Source organism: Opisthocomus hoazin, chromosome 11 (genome assembly GCF_030867145.1).
Source record: "Opisthocomus hoazin isolate bOpiHoa1 chromosome 11, bOpiHoa1.hap1, whole genome shotgun sequence".
Taxonomy (NCBI): Eukaryota; Metazoa; Chordata; class Aves; order Opisthocomiformes; family Opisthocomidae; genus Opisthocomus; species Opisthocomus hoazin.
In genome coordinates, this window is record NC_134424.1 from 19,878,246 (window position 1) to 19,893,625 (window position 15,380).

The 15,380-nt window shown below is 54.3% G+C and overlaps 1 protein-coding gene across 5 annotated transcripts in view; it reads left to right on the forward strand.

The window, feature by feature from the left end:
- Positions 1–15,380, forward strand: part of DAG1 (dystroglycan 1) — a 52,667-nt gene that overhangs the window by 28,412 nt on the left and 8,875 nt on the right. For all 5 annotated transcript variants that reach the window (XM_075432355.1, XM_075432356.1, XM_075432359.1 and 2 more), the window contains exon 2: positions 7,681–8,089. In XM_075432355.1, the coding sequence (XP_075288470.1) occupies positions 7,808–8,089 (282 nt within the window). In that variant the 5' untranslated portion in view covers positions 7,681–7,807. The remainder of the gene's footprint in view (positions 1–7,680; positions 8,090–15,380) is intronic.

Here is a 15,380-nt window from a genome sequence, read left to right on the forward strand (position 1 = left end):
CGCCCTCGAGATGGGGCTCGCTCGCAGCGAGGGTGCAAGCAGTGTTCAGCATGTGGAGTGGCACTAGTGAAGATGCACTCAGTGGTTATGTGGAGTCCCCCTACTACCTGGTGGATGTTTGTGTCCTAATTCACCTGTGTGCTGCCAGCAGCCAGGAAAATGGCAGTTCGACCTGGCTGCGATGTTTGTAATTACAGGGAAAAAATGATCTCTGAGGCCTTCTGAATACTTGGGAAGATAATATCTGAGTTGCCTTTCAACTGAAGGCACTTGAAGATAGTATCTGAGTTGGCTGTCTGGGAATAACAAAGTGGGAGGAAGGGATTGATTGTGGTTGCTGAAACTTTCATCACAGAGTCAGAAGTCTCGCCCAGCCCCGACCTGCGGCTGCCGGTCACTGCCGGGGGCCAGGCGCAGCGGCCGCTCGAGGCACGGCTCAGGCACGGGACGAGCAGCACGCACGGGCTGCACGGGGCCACGCGAGCAGGACGGACGAGCGGGGGGACATCCTGGTGGTCTTCAGCAAACGTGTCAGGTCAGCGTGCGAGAGCGTAGCCGAGAGGCACGGGTGGGTGCCATGCTCATCCCCTCGGGTCGCCCGAGGCTGGGGAAGGTGCTTGTCTCCAGAAGGAGCCTTGTCGCCGCATCTCGCAGGGGAGATGTTCTCTGCAGGGAAAGAAAAACGTGCTCCGTGTCCAGCTGGCGGAAGGGCTCTGGTGCCCTTTGTGCTTCCGCCGCTGCTCTCGGTGCCCCTTGCACGCTCCTCTGCCGGAGTGCCCCTGGCCGGGGGTCCTGGGGGGCTGCAGCGGCGGCTCCCTCCGCTCCGCAGCTCTGGCTGGAGGGAGGGCTGCTGGGAGCGTATCCTCGGTGCTTGCCTCTTCCAGGGTAAGAAGTCTTCCCGGGAGCAGAGTCCCCAGCTGGGAAGGGCAGCGTAGTGGCCCAGCTTCTGGAGGCAGTGCTGGAGATCACACATGCTAATGAACGCAGAACCTGTGCGGTGCCTGGGGTGGTCCAGCTTTCCCCGGCCACTCGCTCAGCGCTCTGCTGTCTGTCTGTCTGTCTGTCAGAATGGGGGTGTCAGTCGGTGCCTCTGGGCCTGGGCTAGGGGAGAACCCCACGCAGGTTTTGTTGGCCAGGGGGAGATGTGAGATGCAGATTAGGGGGCTGTCGGAGGGCTTCATCCCTCCTTGGTGGCACAAAATTGTAGTTTGCAAACGAAAGGAAGAGGAAGCTTGCTACTATCTACCACTAAGCTACAGGAAAGTTAAATATCTTGGTGCTTACTCAGGCAGAATAAAAACCGCTGTGAGGTGTCAATTGCTGTGACCGCTTCCCGTACAAGCTTCACGAAGCCGCTTGCGGCGTAGGTGACCTGAAGCCTCAAGCCAGTGACAGCTCACAGCTGAGTTCCCCATCAGCAAGGGGGTGCTGCTGGCTTCCCTGCCCGACACACATTTTTAGCACTGCTGTTTTGGGGTGGTTTGGTTGGTTTTGCTTTTGCCCTGGACTGTTTTTCAGTGTCAGGGTTTCCTGTTGCTGACACCAGATGCGCGGAGACGAGCAATGCAGAAGTACAAGGAGGGGTGAAACTCAAAAAAGCACCTTTTCTGTGCGTATGCCCTTTGAGCTATGTGTCTGTGTTGCTGGGCGTCGAACTTGTTGACAATACAGCGCGGGCGTAGCTGCAGAAAGGCCTGTTGAAATTCAGTTTTAGGGCAAAGAACCAAGTACAGCTTGGTTTGCAGCCCCTGGGCCGGGGAGAGCAGCTGCTGATGGCAGGCTGGTCAGCTGGCTGCGGGGGGCAGAGGGTGGAAGGGGCTCCCGGGGCTTTGGGAGCGCTGATCTGGGGCTCTCCGCTGAGGCGGCTTTCTCTTGCAGTCCGATCTCTGGTGCCGAGTTGCCGGCTGTTTTGGTTTTGGTGTACGCCCTGCTATAGGCAGGCAGCTGTGACTGCAGCGTTAAGCCAAAAACTTGTGCGCGACCTTGTCTTGTAGAGAGCCATCCAGCCTGGCTGTGAAGCCACCAGCCCCGCAGAAGCCTGGGTAGCCGTGCAGGACAGGGTGCCATTGCTCTGAGCACAGCTGAGCGGGGAGCTGCGGCTGGAGGTGAATCGTCCTCCCTGCCCTTGCCTGTTCCCTCGCAGCAGCAGCGTGCCTGTGAGTGACGAGTACATCTCTGGGCAGTTGCCTCCTGTACATCCCTTTCTGTAACTCGTCCCGGGCACAGCAGCGTCTGGAGGCTGGGTCATCTGCTGCAAACGTACACAGCTGAAGCCCTTGGGGTTAGGAATAACCCCCAGAGCCATTTGCAGCACCTTCCCGTAGCCTATAACGTAGGCTGTTGGAGGGGCTGCTGCGGTTGTTTCAGGGTACGTGCGGAGCTGGGCAAGTGCGGAAACTCTTACTGTTTTCTAAATTTCACGCTCCAGAGTGATCTTTGTGCATATAACGTGTCAAGTGTGCAGACTGGCGTGCTCTTAGTCTTGAGGAGACTGTGCCTGTTAGTTCATGAACTGGGTAATGGGCTGCTCTGCCTGCCTCCGAGCCGTTTCTCCCTCCTGCCCCCCTCCCCAGACTCCTTTAGTGCAGTGCAGACGGGCACAGAGCGCCGGGACCGCGCCGTCGGTGCCTGCTGTCGTGTTTTGGAGCGGGGAGCGTCTGCGGCAGAGTGCCATCTTTGTGTGCCTGGCCGGCGACACGGGGTTTCATCATTCCTCCCGCTTGCTGCCTTGACACGCAGACGCGTGGTAGCTGACGGGACTTGCCCAGAGATCCTCCTGTGGAGACACGCACGAGAGATCTTTGCAGAGACAACAGTGCTGTTCTGGAAAGTTGCGCTGGCCCTCGTTAGCCGAGTCTTGAGTTTGCTTCCTTAGAGAAAGGCCACTTGTTTAATGCTTCCTTTAATGAGGATATTGTTAAATAAGCAAGCAGGTAAGTGGGATTCCTCCGAACTCCTAAATACCTTCGTATCTGGAGTAGTGAATTGCACAGCAGTTACCTGAGCTTGCTGCGTGCTAGGCTCAGTGGCATTAATATGCTGGCAGTGATTAATTATCGTGGCCCAGTGATGTGATTGTGTGCTTGAGCAATTGGATTAGGTGCAGCTGGACGGAGACTTCACTTTCGCTGGTTCTCACTGAAGTGGTGGTGTAGTTGGCCACAGAGGAAGAGGGATTTCTAGGGCAGCCACGCTCCTGCTGCCGGGACTCGTCCCCTGGCTCCACGCTTCTGGTGCTGCGGTGGGCCGAAGGAAAGGTCCCTGGGAAGATCCGTGCCTGGGAGCAGCTACTTTGTCCTGCTCTCAGTCCTGCCTTTCAGTCCTTCCTCCCATCTTTTGTCTGGAGTGTTCTGCATTCCTCAATAATGAAGGTAGAGCACGTCCTCAACATGTCAGTGGGCCTTGGAGCTGCATGGAGGAGGAGCAAGCTCCAGCACTGTCTTGACAAGTCAGCATCATATCAAGTGCAGCATCATATCATCGTGACTTCATCAAGCAGGCCCAGTTCCGTGTCTCTGAGATGGGGTTTGGCACTGGAGATCAGGCATCAACGCTGGCACGTGCACCGAGTGCTAGGACTGGAGCAGATGTTGAGACTGACTTTGATGTTTCATCCAGCACTCTGGAGGCTCAAAGTTGAGACCAAAAGAGCTCTCTCAGAAGCAGGAGGATAAAGAGAAAATCAGTTCTGTCAGAAGATCAGACAGAACGGAACATCCTGAAATTCAGGACTAACCGGAACCTTTGTGTTTGTTCTGCAGAACTGGGCAGTACAGATCCTGCTAGAAAAAGGAGCACTGTGCCACGCAGAGAAGCTGGGGTGGTCTAGCCTTCCCTCATAACTTGAAAGGTCTGTCTAAGTCAGTTGGCCCTGCGGCCTGGTGCTTCCCAGCGATCAGCAGACGGCTGCTGCAGAATGCCACCTGCGTTTGGGTTTTGGCCCTGTTTTGAGCTTGTGTGAAGTGCTGAGATTTTTCTTCCCGGAGAGCTCCGGGTCTGTGCCGCTCGCTGATTGTGGTCAATGATCTGAGCACGGACTTGCCGTGTGCTACTGGGATGATGTTTCAAACAAGTCAGTCTGTGTTTTGCTCCTGGTAGTACCACGCGAAATGGTTTGGGCTTTTGAACTTGGCAGAGACACCGTGCAGGCCCCCAGTGCTTGTTCCAGCCTCGCTGCAGGTAACGTTCGTTCTGTTCTGCAGCTGCATCAACACCTGCGGTGCTGGTGGGCCTGCTGAGCAGGGCTACCGGCGTTCAGGCAGAGGACCTCTGACCACAGAAAGCCTGCTGCCTGGAAGCGATTGTCCATGTGGACCTCAGCACTGCGGGGCAATGCCTGGTTCCAGCTGTCTGCAGAGGTGTGCCACCCTGCTTTCCCTCCTTAGCACACAGTGGGAGAGGCTGGCACCGCTTCAGCTTCTGTCGATTGTTTGGCGAGGTGGAGCAGTGTTAAGAGACTTTTTTTTTTTGATGGTGCAAGTTTGTTCTCAGCTCTTCCATTTTTTTTTCTTTTGTTATCAGCTACTGAATTCCTCCTGTACCTCCTGTGTGCTCAGCTTCCATATGCAGAGACTGTTCTTCTGTAGTTCCTCTCAAATGCATTTCTGAATTTGTGTGACCTGCAAGTGTCATGCGAGGTCTTTGCAGCCGGCGCTTGTGTGGCGTGGCTGAGGGGCACGTATCAGACGGGCAGTGTTTGTTGCCTGCTCCGATAATTGTTTCTGAAATGGGTGATGACTTCATCTTCCTCTCCTGCTCGCCACAGATATCAAGAACCAGCTCCTTTCTGCCCAAATGCTCCTCTCCATCCAACAAAAGTGCCCCAGGCCAGGTCACGTCGTTGCCCAAGCAGCACGGGGCTGCACCGTGCTCCTGCACCAGCTCCACTGCAGCCGTGACGGCGCAGGGGCAGGGGCTGGCCTGAGGACGTGCTGCCGAACCTCTGCGGGCGTCCCTGCAGCCCCGGGCGGTGGTGTGCTGGGTGTCTGTCCGGCTGGCTGGCTGCGGCGTTTCTCCCCTGCTCAGGTGTGGAGGCTCAGCGCGGCGGTGCGAGGCAGCCGCGTTTCGTGCCGACAGCATCTCGGCCCTGCAGCAGCCAGGGCCTGCGAGTGCTGCCGCCGTGTTCCTCCCCCAGCGAGGCGCTGATCCTGCCCATACTTGCTGTGAGTTGCGTTCTTGTCCCTCGTGCTGAAGGGCTTGCCAATGAGCTGCAGGAGAAGTCGCTCACGGACAAGGCGTCATCACTGCAGTGTCCATAGCCCAGGCTCCACGGAGGGTGAAGGTGCTTCTTCTTTCTGCCTTTTTTAAGGCACCGCAGGGAGGAGAGTGCCCCAGTTTCCTGCTGTGATGATCGGTGGTCTCCCCAGGACCTCTTGCAGATGTCTGCTCCATCTCTGTAGCTCATTTGTGCAGCCTGTTGGATGTTCTCCACCAGACATCTGCTGTGGTAGTCATCTACTTGCTGAGGTGACTCTAGGTTCATCCAAAATCAATTAGCGTGTGTCGGATTCTCCTCTGACTGTGCAGGGAGCTGGTAGGAGAGATGTGCCCGGTAGGAAGTGTGACTTGTCCTTACCCGCCCAGCCACTTCATCCTTCACGATGATAACCTCTGGAGAAGCAGCTCGGGCACCACACTCCGAGTGAAGACCATCACGTGCTCACTTGCTTTCGGGAAGAGCCTGGCCTTGGCTTCCCCATTGTTTCGCCTTTTGTATTCCTGTCCCAGTCGGTTCAGGCGGTCGGAAGGACGAGAGCAGCGGAGGAGTGGGCTTTCTTCTGGCGCTGGCGTCTCTCACCAACCATCCTCCCATCTCTCTGGTGGTTTCCAGCGATGTTATTCTGCCCCTGCCATCTCTTTTGCCTTTCACTTGAGATGGGATTTCTGAGACTGACAGCAGTCAGATCTTATATCTGCCTCGTGGATGCTGTAGCCAGAGGTTATTGCATTCAGCTCATAATTTCTGCTACCCGCAGCCCTCTTCGCTAGCTGCGACTGTGCTCACTGTGCCTGTTACCTTGGGATGGTGTCAGCCCCTCTGCGTGAATGATTTATGGTGAAAAGCCCATCAAGGAGTGAGAGTGTTCTGGTCCTTGCACGCTGCCTCTTGGCTTCTTTAGAGTGCAGATTTTGGGGTGAGCAGCCAAATCTTATCTCTCCTGTCATGCTGGAGCCCACTGTGGTGACCTTGGGCTTGGCTGCCTGCGTGGACAGACCCTCCGCCTGCTTCTGCAAGCCCACGGTGGGCAGCAGGCGCTTTCCTGGCCGTGGCACAGCAGGACGGCTGGTCCTGCTGTTGTGCTGCCCCGGGACCTCTGCAAGGGTAAGACGCAGTGGGACTTCCCTTCCCACCCGGTCCGGCTCCAGGGTCTCTTGGGACAGCCCGATGTGCATCACACAGTGCAGCTGGATTGGGCTAAAACAGATCGGAGCCGTGCTCAGAGGACTGGGAGACAGTGGTTAGCAGCTGGGCTGCGTTTGCTGTGGGAATTTGGAGCCATTTCTCTCTCAGCCTGGATAAAAGGAGTTGGTTCAAGAAGTGAGAATGCGTGGCCTGAGGAACCCAGTCCCGTGTGCTCCCAGGGCTGAGCAACACCCGGCTGGTCTGTGTGTCTGTCCGTCTGTCCTCCAGTCCTGCGTAACCCACGGCCCCGCTCGTTGCCGCAGATTAGAGGGCTGTGCTACTGCCAGTGGAGACGCTGGAGTGGGCAGTGCGGCTTCCCCCAGGGCCTCACGCAGCTCTGTGCTCTGCCACGAGCCCACTGGCTCCCCTGCAAACAGGCTGTGAAGAGGAACGTGGGGGGGTGTACAGATCTGTGACTCTGCGTGCTGCGGCTGGACGCAGTCCGGAGGGAGAAGCAGCTGGGGAAGCGAAGGAGCTGATGCGCTAAAGGAACAGAGGAGAAACAGGCGAGCTGTGATCCAGGGGACCGGAGAGCGGGTGGGGACGAGGAGGAAGCAAGTGAAAGAAGAAAACAGCAAAGCGAGGGAGAGCTGGAGATGTTTCTTGGCAGAGTGTGGGGAAGGGCGAGCTGTGTGAGCAGCAGGGAGCTGGGTAGGGGGTAGCAGTGTGTGCATAGCTTGCTCCGCTCTGACTCTGGGGCGTGTGTTGCTGGGTCCCAAGCCGAGTCTAAACACACTAATACCAAAAGCTGGAACTGAGCGGAGACCTGGCTTGATAGCCAGGCATGTGGGTCAGAGGAGCAGAAGCATCTGTTGTGGATCCAGCTGTCGAGATGGCAGCTTTGGAGTACCAGAGGTTTCCTGGCGTCTTCGTGTCGGGTAACCGGCGTTTGAAACCACTGATGGCCCAGCCTGCCTGGGAAGGTCAGCTATTCCTGCTGTGCTCTCTCGGCTTCGGCGGTACCTGCCCAGGTGCTGTCCCTATCCCTGTGGCTATCTGATGATGCTGTGGCTCCAGACCAGCACAAACAGGGTTGTGTGCATGGAAAAGCAGGAGGATCTTGCTTCTCTAGAGATGCTGTACACCTGAAAAGGAGCTGAGAAGCTCTTGCTCTATTTAATGGCGGTGGTAACTCTTGCAGTTAAATCGGAAAACTCAAATGAAGAGGGTCGCGTGGCAGGTAGCCCTCTGTCCATTGCAAGGAGGTCTGTGTGTGCTAGCTAGCTGGCTTGGATGTGGTAATTAACGTGCTGATTGGGTTTCCTTTGTTGCACCAGGTTCCCCGGGTTCCTAGGATGAGGCTGCTGTGAAGGACTTGGCGGATCCCTGCCCACCCTGCCGTGCCTGCAGGTGCCTGTGGTCCCCTTTCCGGCTGGAGCACCGTCCCCGAGGCCGCCGGGAAGAATGACTGTTGGATGCCTACTGCAGCCCCCTTTCCTCGGGAGGACTTGGCTCCCCGTGCTGCTGCTGGCAGCCTCCGCTCGCTGCCACTGGCCCAGCGAGCCGGCAGAAGTGGTTCGGGACTGGGAAAACCAGCTGGAGGCCTCCATGCACTCCGTGCTCTCGGACCTCCGGGAGACTGTGCCGGCTGTGGTGGGCATACCGGACAGCTCTGCTGTGGTGGGACGCTTCTTCAGAGTCTCCATCCCCACGGATTTAATTGCTTCCAATGGAGAAATTGTCCAGGTGAGAAATGCCGTTCCCCAAGGCTCGTTTTCCGTTCTGTTCTCACAGGAGGTCGAGCTAGTCACCCCACTAATAGGCTGGGCCGTGGGTCATGAGGGTTGCTGTGAAGGAGCCTTAAGGTTTTGTAAGGCTATGGGAGAAGCATTTTTTTAAAAAAAAGAAAAAATTATAAAAATCCTCACTTCACTGCAAAGTTCCTTTCTTCTGTAATAATGAACAGAGGAGACTTCTCTCCTTGGGGATGACTGAGCGAGTTTGTTGGCTGTATTTAAACAGTGAAGTACTCTGCCCTTGGAACGATGGGCACGTTCGTAAGGAGATGGTGCCTCAGGACCTGGGGAGCCATGGAGTCCCTGGGACTGCTGCTCTGAGGCTCGGGGAGTTTGCTTCGCTCTGGTAACAAAACACTGCTAGACAAACAGACCTTGGTCTGCCAGCCGGGCTCTGGGCTGCCTTTGACACAGTCTCTCCTGACCTCGTCCCGAAGTCCTCTTGGGAAAGACAGGAGCCTTTCTCCTTATCCAGCTTACCCTCATGCCACTGGCACTGCAAACACTGAAATCTGAGAGTTGGAATAGGTCCTGAGGGCAAGAACGTGTCAGAATAGCCCAGAGGAGGGTAGGCACCCTGCCAAACACTCACTTGCTCATCTTTCGTCCTTCCCTGGGACAGTGCTGAGAAGTTGTCTTCTCGGCGACTGCCTGCTTGGATCCTATGGAATTCAGAAAATTCTGTTCTTAAGCAGAATTTCCTTCCAGTCTCAGGAATCTTTTTCAAAGAGCAAAATTGAAAAATACTTTAAAAAAATCCATTTTTAGAAAACATTATAAAAAGACAACCTTCTGGTGTGTCTCAGAAGATCAGAGGGAGATGGAGAGCAAGTCAGGAGAAAGTCTGACATCTCAGCTTCTCCCTGAAGGCAGGTTTGTTTCAGCTCTGCGTACTGTCACGCAGTTATCTCGATCCAGATACGTGATCTCACTGGCTCCAGCAAGGATGCTGGGACCGTGACGTGCCAGTGACAGGCAGAAAATCTGAAGAATGCATCTGTTACCGACAGACGGTCGGATGGGGAGGAGGAAAGTGGTGGGTGAGCCCCTGGCTGGAGGAGTCAGAGAAGGGGACAGGCTGGTTTGAAGGCGAAGGCTGTGACATTTAATCGCCTCTGTGGCCGAGGAGACTGGCTCAGGCAGGAGGTGGTGGTGCCTGCCCTGCTTTAACCACAGCCTGTTTCCGGAGCGTGGGGCACCTGTATGGTGCTGGGCTGCAACAGTCCAGGTGGCTGCGGTGAGCCCGAGATCTCGTGTTATGGAAATGATAACTTTGGTTTGGGATTTTGCATCGGAGTGGCTTGTTCTGATGTTGTCTAATGGCTGCTTTGATGGCAAGGACAATTTTCAGTATTTGTATAACACCACAGCTTCCTCCGTCTCGTTTTCCGGGCACAAAAGTCATCTGTGGTAGCTCCAGTAGCAGCAGGAAAATCCTGATAGATTATTTCACCTGCACCTGAGAGCTCTGAACAATACCTCTGCCACTTTGGTGCTGAGGCGTGTTTGCTGACACCAACAGATCCCTGGAGAGCTGCAAACGGGCTGGAGCGGGCCCCAGCAGTTGCTGGTGGTGTGTGGTTCAGCACACGCTGGGAGCGATTTTCGCGCTCGTCCGGGGGCTTGCCCCAGTACGCGTTGCATCTGTTCACCTTGAAATTGATTTTAGAAGTGAGGCAGGCTCCAGGGCACTGTTCGCAGCCTTGCCTGGCTGGCGTAGCTGGAAGGTCTCCCCTCGCAGGGATCGCCTGTTGGCTGCGGAGCACGGCTGACCTTTGCTACGGGGATTTAATTCCTGGCTAGCGAGGACTGCGTGGGCAAGTTTGGAGTGCTGGGGTGCATTTTTGTTCTACCAGAAAGTTTCAGGGCGAGTTGCTCTGGTCTTTTTCTCAGGCTGCCTTGCATTTCTCGGCCAGAGCAGTAAAAGCTAAATACTTCTGGATCTTGCTAACCGGTTTACTTAAACATAATAAGAAAGAATAACGGCTGTGCCCTTTGAGATGAAGCAGTGGGTCAGAGCTTACACTAAGATGGCGTTGCCTATAAGCAGTCCCCTCAAATTTCAAAGAAATTGGCTATAATTTCTTTAAAAAAAACCCCAAAAAATCCACAAAAACACAAAAAACTGAAGGTGATGTCCCCAAACTCTTGGGAACTTCCCATCTCGAGCCTGAAGAAGGTGCGATTGCTTCATTTCTAGATAATTCCTGCTGATTATTTCTAGGCTCAGTTTGTATTGTGGTAGGGATCGCCTGGAAGCTGCTTCTCGGATCCTCTCCCTGCTTGTTAGCAGATTCCAGCCGGCTGTAGACAAAATACTTTTCTCTGCAAACTTGGTTGTGGGATGGAAACAACGCCAGGCATCTGCAGCGTGGTGGAGGAGTGCCTCGCCGGCACGCACTCCTGCGCGGATCCGTGGGCTCTGCGCGTAGTCAGGTATGTGCTCCTGGGAGCCATTGCCAGCGTTTCCCTGCCACCCCCAAGCCGCTCCAGAACAGGTGAGGTTTTATGGTTAAGTACGAAAGCAAGTTCCTTCTATCGCACTCGGGGAGCTAGTCAAATGCAAAGGTGGACACACAGAAAAGAAGTAAAAAAAAAACCCTACCTTGTGTCTAATTTCAGAGTCTTGTTTCCGCGTTGCTCGGAGCCAGCAGGGCTTTGTGGCCGTTGTGACTCATGGCTGGCAGCCAGAAGCCCCCTTCGCCCATGCCCGCTCTTGCGGAGCAGGTGCCTTGGTCAGGCGTTAAGGTGTCCTCTGAAGGGCGGCTGCAGCTCACGGGTATTGAATTTGATGGCAGTTCAGTTCAGATGCTGTCCTCTAGCTTCCTCGCTACAGCAAGGCTTCTCGCTGCTCGCCTAGTAAGGTGTCTCGGACGTGAAAGCTCTTTGCTGTGCCTTCCCAAAAGGGTTAAGAGCTTGCAGCCCTTCCTGCTGCATTCAGCACCAAAACCTTGGCATTTTTACAAGAGTTGGGTTAAAACATCCAATGTCCCCCGTATCGTACAAGTCCCTTGCCGTGCAGACAGGTAGTGTGAGGGTGCGCGGGTTCCCGTGGACTCCTGGGAGTGGGGTAACTGGAGCATTGGTGCTGGTAACCTCACCAGGATCAGTCGTCGTTGGCCTGATGGTCTCCTTACCCCGTTTCCGCCGAAGACTGCACGGAGTCTGACCCATTGCCTCTCGGCCATGTCCTGCTGTTGAAGAACAGTTCGTGCTGGGGCCAAAGACCGGGTGGCTTTCCTGTTCCTGCCACTTCCACTTGAAGCTGCTCCAGAATTTGGCTGCTCTGATTGAAAATGCAGCTTCTAGCCTAAATTTAGAGATGGCTAGAAATACTTATACGTGCAGCCCTTTAGCTTAAATCAATTCTACCTTCATAATATTTGCTTCCTTTATGTATTTATAAGTGACAGGCATATTTCCCTGTCTTGATTTTATTAGGTTAAGCAAGCCAATCTCTTTAGTCTTTCCCATAAAATAAGGTTTCTTTTCCCCTCAGCATCTTTGCAGCTGTCTTCGGCACTTCTTCCAACCTGAGTTTATTTTTCTTATGTTTGCATGACCACAGCTACACAACATACTCTTGACAAAATTTTACCGCAGCCTCGTCTGAAGGCATCAAAACTTCCTTTTCTATAAATAACCTTGTTTGATATATCCTACAATTGTTTGCTTTTCCATGTCTGCCTTGCTTTGGGTCAGATGTCTTGCTACCAGCTGAAGTATCCAGGCCTGTAGTTTTTTTTTCCCGTTCCACGTGGTGAGGACCCAGAAGAGGACATCAGCCGAGGTGCGGGGTCATTGATTTTGCACTGCTGATCTTTGCCTCCGCGAGGTCTGCTGGTCCCATCTCTAAGGTTGTCTCATTTTTCTTGTATGAAAACCGAAGCCTCCCATTGCTGTCCAGGTGACGACACAAATCATCGAGGTGAGGACAGTGGCACTAACACCGATGGCAGCTCTGCCAGCATTTAGGATGGTGGCTGTTGCAGTAAGCATGGCACTCTGCTTGTCCCAGCAGCAGTGATACGCTGCCACAGACTGGGAAAGCTGATGCTGGGCTTGGCCCATGAAAGAAAAGCCACACAAAGGAGGCCATTGACGTGGTGATTACCTCCATCCTGCGTGCAGGACGCTGATCTGACTTGGTGCAGAAACTTGTAGAAAGCATCTGGCACCTCCAGGTCTGCGAGAAGGGCTTTCTGACTCTGAGCTGTGGGCTGGAGGCTGCAGCGGCATTTCTCTAGGAACAGGAGACATATGGGCTGCAGACACCTCTCCAGAAACACCAGGCACTGCACTTGGGTCAGAGTATTCAATACAGTCACAAAGTGGCACTGCTGGGGCAATATCTGCTCCTTTCCCTTGGGGTGCAGGGATAAATCCAGTTCCCTCTAACTCAAGTGTACCCACAAGGTATTTGAGCCCTTGCACAGTCCAATATCCTAAATTCATATGCCCACAGTATATAAAGGCATGCACTTTAACGGCTTTTGTTTAAAGGTGGGTCTGTAAAGTATGCTGGAAGGAGAGGAACTCTTGGTGTGCGCTGCTTCCCACGGCGAGCAGGTGATTTGTTGTGTCTTCCTTGAAGATCCGTAAAGCTGCCGACTCGCCTTAATCCTGGGAGCGTTAGGTGTGGGATGGATCCCACGGAGCAGATCTGCTGTAGGTTCCTTAGCTGAGGCTAAGGAGAAGTTCTTCGGTGAGCAAAGCTAAGTCTCGCCGTTATTGGCAGTGTTTTGGCTGCTGATTAGTTTTGGTTTTGAAGTGCACAGTCTCACCAGGGCTTTGTCGGGAAGTCAGATAAAACACGTAGCGGGGGCCCCAAGAAGCTGTTGCTGTGTGCAGACATAGCTGGTGGCGAAGTGGTCAGAACAACAGAATTAACTGACGTAGCTGGTTTACGCAGTGCAGCTATGCAGCGGGTTTGTGGGGTTATCGGAGCATTGGGTATTAATCTGGGCAGCGAGGAGTCTTGCTTGCCAAGCAGGAGCCTGATTTTGCAATGGTGGTTCTGCTTGCTGTCTGTTGAAATGGCTTTTATTGAACAGCTTTACCTTCGTCAGACTGCAGGGACCTGGTTTTGTAAGCAAGATCCAGGGAGATGGGGTTGCAGGAGTCCTGGCAGCTGCGTACCTGCTGCCGGGGCTGTGCTGCACACCTCAGCCCTGCTCTGACCCCGAAGCAGAGGGCTGGATGGTGGCAACCAGCCTGCAGCACCAGAACATGCTCAATTTCAGGGAAGGAAAACACAAAATACTGATTTCCCACCCCTCCTTGCAATGATCCGTATTTCAAATAGTTTTAACTGAACGTGAAGTTTGTTCAAGTGGCGTGTCTCAAAGGAGAAAGACAAGCAAAAAGCGCTCCTGAGGGGCTGGGTCAGCAAGATGGGTATCTTAAAAGGCTCTCTGTGCCAAAGCACGGGAGCTTCGCCTCGTCCCTGGGGTCCCCGCTTTTCTTGGGTTTGGACTAACCAGAAGATGTAGCGACAGCAGCTATTTACAGGGAGCGCGCTGGGATCAGTGGCAGTGCCTGGAACAGGTCCAGGCAAAGGATTTCTTGGGCAGGGCTTCGCTTAGCTGCCATGCTGCAATCTTAGCGATAAGATGAGCTGATAAGATTTCTGCTGGGGGGGGTCAAGGGGGCTCCTTATCTTTTTCCTGCAGTGAGGCAGGGTCGGGGAATTTGGCGTTTTCAGTGCACGCTTAGTAACAAGCTCTGAATTCAGAGGAATGGAAAATGTGACTCAATCTAATTATAAACTAGCTTTTCAGACGGGCTGAGAAGTGCCTTGTTTTGTCCTGCTCTTACGGGTTGTTGCCCTGAGCATCCGGGGAGACGGAGGAATGTGACGGTAAGGAGAATCCTGCGAAGGAGCCGACCTGAGGCTGCGGGCTCTGGCTCGCCTTGCCTCGCCGCGCTCCTGAATGCCAGCTTTCCAGCAATCTGCTGATGGCAGGAATAAATCGCCAGGGCTGGTTAGCTGCGCGGCGGCAGCACTAAACCCCCAGCACTTGGCATCCCTACTGTGTGGTATTTTTGCTTCCCTTTGGCCTTTCGCTTATAAAAAGTCACGCTGACAGAAGAGCCCGACTCAACTTTTTTTTTGAAGCCGTTTGAGGCTTTTCCTGCCCGGCGCTTGCGCCCCGAACGAGGGAGAAAGCGGGGTGTGGGCAGCCCGTGCTGACCCCAGCCCTGGCGCGGGCGGGCTGTGCCTTCCCGCTCCAACAATAAGGCTAAACAAATCCTTCCAAGCTGCTTGCATGGACCGATGAAAGGAGGGTTTCTTGGGACACTCAATGTTCTGTAGTGACCTCCCAGTGAAACAGCTGTTGTGTTCCCTTGCCCAGGCAGAGTGGGACGCTGAATAGTGCCCTTATAGCAGACACAGAGGCGCATCTGGAAAAGAAGCCGTCATGGCAGGAGTATGCGAGGATGGCATGAGCTGGGCGTAGCCGCTCAGCCTGCGCTGTTGCGAAGCCATTTTACTGATCATAAAGAAGCTGGTGAGAGAAAAAGCACTGCTCTCGGGGCTGCTTTCTGTGCGCAAGGCTTCGCTTGCCCGTTTAACGGCTGGAAAATGCAGATTAGCAGCAGACACGTAAACTTCTCGTTTGGGTTTTTGTGAGCACATAAAAGTAGAGCAGCTACTTCAAGTAGCTTTGCCACCTGGTCCTTCAGGGCCTGAAGTTTGAACTGGAAGTCGAGGGCCAGGACCTGTGATAGAGCCTCTGCAGCCTGGTTCTCCCTCGGCTCAGCTTTCTGAGCAGAAAGGTTTGATTTTTTTCTAAGGCAGCAGCTTCAGTGCGTGGAGACATGCAGAAAGAGCTTTGCAGGGCTTTCGCTGGGACCAGCCGAAATGCAGGGTTAGTTTCACCGTCCTGACCTGCCCCTGCACAGAGGAGGCACCAATTACCGGCTGTTCCCATACAGCTTTCGGTCTCTGAGCAGAGGCGGTGAGCTCCTGCTGGTAGTCGGGGCTCGGGTCACCAAGGCTGACGTACTTCTGAGAGCCAGTGAAGTCTCTGGGCAGTTTTTAGACTTTTTAGACTTTCAGGGGCAAATGCAACTGCATGAAATATCCTGGAGCAGCTTGGTTTTTGCCGCTGAGCTCCTGTGCATTTCATCCGAGCAGGCAGCAGCTCGGAAGAGCGCTGTCAGCTGAGGATACCCAAAGGCTCTGGCAGGTATGGCTGTCCCCTGTCCGGGGAAGGGCATGTGCTGCGATTGCTGCC